The sequence below is a fragment of the Serpula lacrymans genome (assembly GCF_000218685.1).
Source record: "Serpula lacrymans var. lacrymans S7.9 unplaced genomic scaffold SERLAscaffold_19, whole genome shotgun sequence".
NCBI lineage: Eukaryota > Fungi > Basidiomycota > Agaricomycetes > Boletales > Serpulaceae > Serpula > Serpula lacrymans.
In genome coordinates, this window is record NW_006763308.1 from 204005 (window position 1) to 211993 (window position 7989).

General features: G+C 42.9%; 2 protein-coding genes across 2 annotated transcripts; one reads left to right on the top strand and one right to left on the bottom strand.

Annotated features, from left to right (window-relative positions):
* Positions 1-395: 395 nt before the first annotated feature.
* Positions 396-599, top strand: SERLADRAFT_403548 (uncharacterized protein; the record flags this gene model as incomplete). Its single annotated transcript, XM_007324360.1, has 1 exon — positions 396-599. A coding segment is annotated over one exon (204 nt), but the record flags the coding sequence as incomplete, so codon positions are not given.
* A 3708-nt stretch (positions 600-4307) lies between these two features.
* Positions 4308-5363, bottom strand: SERLADRAFT_443741 (uncharacterized protein; the record flags this gene model as incomplete). The annotated part of the gene is made up of 2 exons (XM_007324361.1): positions 4308-4453; positions 4526-5363. The coding sequence occupies 2 exons, from the start codon at positions 5361-5363 to the stop codon at positions 4308-4310; spliced, it is 984 nt and encodes a 327-aa protein (XP_007324423.1).
* Positions 5364-7989: the final 2626 nt, after the last annotated feature.

A 7989-nucleotide genomic window follows, 5' to 3' on the forward strand; every position in this document is an offset into this window, starting at 1 on the left:
ATGGAGCTATAGAAGAAGTTGTCGCAGATAATAGAAGCAAAGTCAAAGGAGCATTTGAAGAGCTTGTGGAACGTTACCAGATCCCTCATATTTGCATTTCTCCCTACAATTCCAAGGCAAATGGTGTTGTTGAGTGTGGACACTTCATCATAAGAGAAGCACTGGTCAAGTCCTGTGAAGGGAATGTTGATTTATGGCCAACCAAGGTCCATCATGCTTTCTTTGCAGACAAGGTCACTACTCGTCGTTCTACTGGATTCAGCCCTTTTTATCTGTTGCATGGAGTTGACCCAGTCCTACCATTCGATCTGACAGATGCGACTTTCCTTGTTCATGGATTCCATACTGCAATGCCAACAGAAGACCTCATTGCTCTGCGCATTTGACAACTAGAAAAGAGACAGGATGATTTGCAACAAGTTGCACTTACTATACACAAAACGTGTCTCAGATCTAAAGCACAGTTTGAGAAATTCTATGCACAAAGGATGTTCAAGAACAAATACCAGCCTGGAGAGCTTGTTCTAGTACGGAATACTAAGGTTGAGAAAGAGCTGGATCATAAAGCAAAGCCTTGTTACAATGGCCCTTATGAAGCTGTGCAACATACTAAAGGAGGATCATATGTTTTAGAAGAAATGGATGGATCAGTATCACGAAGAGGAATTGCAGCATTTCGCCTACTTCCCTATTTCAACCGCCACTCTATGCCCCTCTTGGACGAACTGGATGACCATGATAACGACCTAGATGAACCAGAAGATGAACCTGACCATGAGCATGACAACTCAGATGATGAAGATAACGATTAATGACTTACCTGAACAAATTTTATGCTGACATGACCTTTTAATGTGTTGCCATGTTTTGTTCCCTATGACCCTACCTTTATGGAAGCAACTGGGGACAGTTGCAATTTCAAGTTGTCCGTGGATGTCATGCACCAAAATTGATTGGTAGCATGGACAGGTGTCAATAACAAAGCAAATATTCGAAAAGACTCGCCTTTGCGCCATACAGGCACAGTGCCACGTGGAATAGTACTTAATATTGCCTTTTTAGAACTTGTGGCTGATCAGCACCACCTCTATTAGGCAATCCAGTTGCACTCACCTTTGCTTTTCCATCCTGTACTTTCCGTGTTTCGGCACTTCGGCAAATTTTTGCGTAGCCACTGGCTACACATTGCATTGCGCCCTTGCTTTTGTCGTTTCCCTTACTCCCCTTCCTTTTCCTAGCCCCACCATGGGCCCCTTCCTCTCCTTTTTATTCTCAACTGATGGTCGTTTCCGGATCCCCATTCTAATCCACTTTTTTGTCACCTCCACCCTCCTCCTCCTCATCTTATTTGCACCCCCACCATTTCTGATGTCACCACTTCCTATCCACTTCCGTCGCCAATCCGTTAACTACCACGTGCCACTGCTGATATCAGCAAAGCCCCGGCGGCCAGTCCAAATAGGGTAACAGGTCCATCTTCATGACGTCAATCTGCCATCATATACTATCAAAACATCAGTCGCTTGTCTTGCCTGGTTGGAGTGTGGGTGGGTAGTTTTTGAGCTGGAGAAGGTTCATCCCCTTGCGTCGCCCATGTTCATTGCTGTCCCATTCACTTGAGTACACTTATCTTTTGTCCATCGTCTTTGCTACAGCTACACCTACCACACGCTGCCTGGACTCACTTGTTCCAAATTGGAACTACTCCCCTCCTCCTTCGTTTGACCAGGTGGTCTAATATAACCAGTCCATTGGTAAGGCCCATAGAACCGTTGGATTTGGACTAGGTGGTGGACCGGTGGCTCCAGTTTCTTTTTTTTCAGCAGAATATTCATTTACAGTGCGATTATTTTTGATTTTTGAATCATTTTTATGGACACATATTTTTTTAGAATGCCTGACTGACAATAAAGAAACTGTGTTGATACTGATAGTGTTTTGCCTTGCCCTTTTTTTACTGCATCTTCTTCCCATGACATCATGATTTTCCTGCTCTCTTTCTGCTATTGGACTTTACTTTATGGCTGTACAAACCTGTGACATTACTCACAGCATTCATTGTTTTATCCCTTTCTTTTCCTTTTTTTGACAATCTTATCCTGTACTACCAATACAGGATTCATCAGCATACATTCCTTCCTTCATGTTCTTTCTCGTTCTTTTTGCACAGCTATACTGTGCATAGCCTACTTTTCTTTCACTATAATCCTCTGTATTTTACCTTGTAAAAAGAACAAGAACTTCATTCCAGACTTTTACTCTAATCTCAAGTTCACTACTCTGCTGCTTGTGATCCAGTGTGGTCACAACACTTCCCACTGCTACCACTGTTAACTGCTGTCATTGTCACTCGTCACTTTTTGAAAGTGATTATCATCTCTTTTGATTAGAGTTCTTCTGAGCATTACAGTCTGTGCATCAGAAGCCTGCTATCACTGGGAACTTCATCACCTTGTCATATTGTCATTCTCAAACCTACCTTGTGCTACAATTAGCAAGGTAGTGCTTGTCTATACTCATCACTAAGCCCCTATCTCCTATAATTCAACTATCCCTCCTCCTTAAAACCCACACCCATACATCTCTGGGTTTGACTTTGAAGGATCATCATACATACCACCCTACGAACAACCAGACCACTCCACTGTTCTAGGAGGCAAAGCCCATAAACAAGTTCCATGGAATCTGGGAGGATTGTCTGTTAGTTTGTTTTTGTTTGTGGTTTTCTAACAGCAGTTCTCATTGTCAACACCGTAGGTTCCGCTGCTGGGGCAGCCTGAATCTCGGCAAGCTGATTTGTCAACGCCTGAATCTGCACACGCATGTTGTGCAGCAGACTGTTCATATCTGGTTGCGACGACACGTTGACTTGTTCTCTTCGGTAATGTAAAAAAAGGTAACTGGGGGTCCCCCACTTGCTATCTGCAGATCAACCTCTTCCCAGCTGAGTATTGGATCTCAATCTCTGACTACCCACACTGTAGTATTTGAAAATGTATATTACAATTATAGTATTAAACCCTGGTCTGAACAGTTGTCAGGGGATGGTCCGCTTGTTAAGCTGTCAACCCTTCTCTAAACTGGCGGAGGCAAGTGCCCAGCCTGGTCAGAAGTATTTGAAGAAGAAGTTTTGTATATAAATTGTAATCAACAATAGTTCCAAACTATTGCTGAGCTAAGTACTCCCCTTGACGCTGGGGGCCGCGTATCAAAATTATTGTCTCTTCTCGCAAAGCACTACAAGGCCATCGCTAGGAGCGAACCTATCTGCTATATGGGATATTCCCAAACAATAATAATATCCCCTTAACCCTGGGGTCCGGGTTTGCACAATGTGTGAGAGAGTAGTAAAGAGTGAGTCTTAATGTAACCAAGAGTTTTGTTACTCCGGCGCACAACTCAGATAAGCTATAGAGAGGATGATGAGGGAGTGGTTACCCTTTAGGCTTGAACAAGTTAGTGATGAGAATACAACAAGTGTTACAATTGATGTACCAGTACCTACTTAAGCTTCACTTTTTTTGTACTTTTACTTTTTACTTTTTCAAGTCACAGTCATGTGACCATTTACTTTACTTTACATCTCCGGACTTTTCATAGTCACATGACCAATCATGTGACACATCACCTGACCAGTGTCTAGACTCATCATGTGACCGGTCACATGCTAGACATCGGACTTTAAACTTTATTTACAACTGTACAGTACCTCATGTATTTTAGTATATATACAGGAGCAATACATGGGGAAGGAGTCAGCAAGTCCTCCTGTTGTCTAGCACAACAAACCCATTAAAACCTGAGGGGTGATCCCTTTTTCTGTTTTCTCTATGCTTGTCTGAGTTGTGCGCCAGAGTAACAAACTCTTGGTCATTACAACAGGAGGAACCGCTGAGGAGTCTCCTTGATCTATTGGTCTATATATACTACTATAGGTTTGTTTGTACATGTGTACTGTACAATTGATGGAGGCAGTGGCTTATGATGTCATGGGGCCTAGCCCATGTGACCAGCTCCACTGTCTGAGAGACTTGTAGCTAAAATGAGAATAAAGGCAGTGCAGCGCGAGAAAGAGGACTTTGAACAAAAGGGAAAGTGCCGCATGGCACTATGTGAGAAAACTACAGTAAAAAGTTAAAGAGGAGAATGAAAGTTAAAGGTCCAAAAATGTGTTATTGTAACAAATGGACGAAGGATAAATGTACGCAAGTGAATGGGACAGAAATATACATAGGCAATGCAAGGGGATGAACCTTCTCCAGCTCAAAAACTACCCACCCACACTCCAACCAGGCGGGACAAGTGACCTAAGCTCCGAACTCTTTTCCCTGAGCCTTCATTTTGTTGACCTGTTGGTCATAGAAGAAGGCCCAGATTTCGTCGTACGAACGACCCGCCAAAGTATTGAGCTGATCGTCCGGCTTTTCAGCTTCTAATTGGCGCTCCTGGCGCCCTTGATTATTTCTTTGTTGAGCGGCCTGCGCTCCATTCGGACACTTTTAGGCTATGTGCCCCTCTTGCCCACAGTTGTAGCAGGTGAATCTGCGCGTCTGTCCGCCCTGGACCGCGCCAATATCCATAGGAGCACCCTGACCTGGTTGCAGCCCAAACGGCTTGAACCCGTGAGAGTGATTATGTTGGTTTGATGACCCAGGGCGCCTCTGGGATTTGTTGTTTTTGGTGGTGGACCCGCCACCTTGGTGCATTTGGTAAAGCTCCATGGCTCTACTGATTCTTTGTACTTCCTCAGCTGCCAGGGCCAAGTTCTCATTTCTAGTATCTTGCAAATAGATCTGTTCTGCAATGTGAGGGTTCACATTGCGTTCCAGTAGTTCTACTGCATGTTCATTTCCAAGCCCTCCTTGGATGGAGAGGGCCAGGAACCGGGTAACATAGTTATCCGTCCTCATGTTTCCTTGTTTGAAGGAACGGATTTGCTGACGCGCCCAGTCACGCTCAGCTTGTGGTTTGTAGTATTTTTCAATCTCCTTCTTGAGATTATCCCAGGTTGGCCACACTCCCGTGGTGTAGCATTCCTGCAATCTAACTTGGGCGTATTGACCCGCCACAGGTCCTTTTAGTCGAGATAGCACCGCAGTGGCTACCTCAAAATCGTTGGCAAACGCATCCCAGTTTGCCTTGACCCAAATTTGGAGCTTGATCCACCACCCGGTGAATTGCGCTCTGTCTCCTTCGAAGGCGCCAGGGTCAGCGATGACTTTGACTTTCTTGTTGAATTTCTTCTCAACCGAGAGGGTTGCCGCAGGAGGGTTGTTCTGCAGCTCAGCAAGTTGCGAGGTTAATGTAGCAATCTGTGCACGCATGGCATGCAGCAGACTGTTCATATCTGGTTGCAACAACATGTCGACTTATTCTCTTTGTAAAGTAAAAAAAAGGTAACTGTGGGTCCCTGCTTGCTATCTGTGGATCAACCTCTTCCCAGCTCAGTATCGGATCTCAATCTCTGACTACCCACACTATAGTATTTGAAATTTATATAAAAAGTATTTGTAATAAACCCTGGTCCGAACGGTTGTCAGGAGGTGGTCTGCTTGTTAAGCTGTCAACCCCTCTCCAACTGGCGGAGGCAAGTGCCCGGCCTGGTCAGAGGAAAGAGAAATTGAAGTTTTGTATTTTTAATTCTAATCAACAGCGGTTCCACACCAACTGCTAAGCTAAGTACTCCCCTTAACGCTGGTGGCTGCGTATCAACCGTTTTGGTTTTTCTCCCAAAGCACTACAAGGCCGTCGCAAAGAGCGCACCTATCTGCTATGCGGGATATTCCCAACCAATAACCAATTCTCCTTCACCCTGGAGTCCGGGTGCCCAATGGGACTTTTTGCACAAACGTGCGAGAGAGTAGAAAGAGCGAGTCCTAATGTAACAACCAAGAGTTAGTTACTCCGGCGCACACAGGAACACACAATAGAGAAGATGAAGAGGGAGTGGTTACCCCTTAGAATGCAGACAGTTAGTTGGTATACAACAGGAGGACTCGCTGAGGAGTCTCCTGGATCTATTGGGGTATATATTGTTCAATTGAGAACTTCTGGGAAGTGTCTAGCCACTTGCTGAGAGCTAACAGGGACAGAACTAGAGTCCAGTATGAGTAACTAAAGAATAGGAATACTGGACTCTGCAATACTAGTCCGAAGTTTTGTAAACAAAGGTAAACAAATCAGCCACAAAGGCAAAATTATAGAATGCTCAGTGAATACTGAACAATACAGCAAAAAGAATAAAGAGGAAAGTGATTTAGAAAGAAGGGAAAATAGATAGCACAACTAGGTGCAGAATCACCAAAACTAACATATATACTACTACAGGGTTATTTGTACATATGTACTATACAGTTAATTGCGGCAGTGGCTGATGATGTCATAGGGCCTAGCTGGCATGGCCAGCTACACTGTGTGAGAGAGTTGTGTTCAAAAATAAGAAGAAAGGCAACACAGCGTGAGAAAGGGGAAGTGCTGCATGGCACCATGTATGAAAGCTATAGTACAAGGTTAAAGCGGAGAATAAAAGTAAAGGGAAGGTCCAAAAATTGTGATATTGTAACATATACTGCTTAATGAAGGGGGAAAAAACATTTTAAGCATAAAAAGAGGTACTTCTATATAGAGTGTTAATATGATTCAGATACTAGGATCAATATGCCAATGAGACTATTTTGGGTATTAATTATGTTCTAATAGGTTATCCCAGATGTTTTAGGAGGATACACTGGATATCTCTTTGGAGTACTTGCCTATTGTTTAGGATACTTCAAGTTTGTACTGCTTCAATGGCTATCTAAAATATTCCTACTAAATAGATATGCTCTGTGAGTATCAAGTGGTGTCCAAAGCATCCAATGGGACTACTTTGACTACTTTTGGGTACTACTCAAGTCCCACTGAGTATCCCAGAAGGTCTAGTAGGATGTCTTTATTGTATCCATGTGGTATCAAGAAGATTCAATGAAATTAATATATATACTGCTGGTATTCCCACTAGTTATGTAAAATATCTTTCGGAGTACTTATATGGTGTCCACAACATCCAATGTGACTACATTGGGTACATCTTATATTCTACCAAGTATCCCAGGTGCTCCAGTAGAATGTCCCTATGTTGCCATAGATGTCCTTTAACAGCACTCAGATATTGTCCAAGAGATCCAATGAGACTACTGCTGATATCCTAATAGTCCTCCAAACATTCTTATTTATACCCAAATACCCTTTGAGAGCACCAAATACTAACTGGGAGATCCAAAGAAGCTAATATTTGTGCTGATGGTTTCCAAATGGTCATTCAGGATGTCCCTATTATACTCCAGATGTCCTTTGGGGTACTTGTATAGTGTCTATAACATCCAATTAGACTACCATGGGTATTACTTATATCCTATTGGAGCATCTGGGATCTTCTTATTATACATGGATACCCTTTAGGAGTACTCACAATTATATAGAACATCCAATAAAACTACTGGTGTCCTTGTGGGCATTTCTAATGTTTCTGTTATATCTTACCATTACCCACAAGGTGTCCAAAATGTCTAATAATGCCTCCATCAACTGTATAGTACACATGTACAAACAAACCTGTAGTAGTATATATACCCCAATAGATCAAGGAGACTCCTCAGCGAGTCCTCCTGTTGTATACCAACAAACTCTCTGCAGCTTAAGGGGTAACCACTCCCTCATCACTACCTTTATAGTGTGTTCTTGTGTGCGCCAGAGTAACTAACTCTTGGTTGTTACAGCAATAGCAAAGGCTAATATCTTGTTTATCAGTGTGTTTTTTCATTCGGGAGAGAGCAAAATAGTCATAGCCTGGGGACTGATGTTAGAACTTATTATGGGCAGTTTTAAGTTAAAAATTTGTTTAATTTCAGCATGAGGGAGACCTATTTTGTCCCAGAGATTCAACATTTTAACAAGGGGAGTAGAGAGGAGTTTGTTGTATTTGGAGTACTTGGCTAAATCATGTTATTT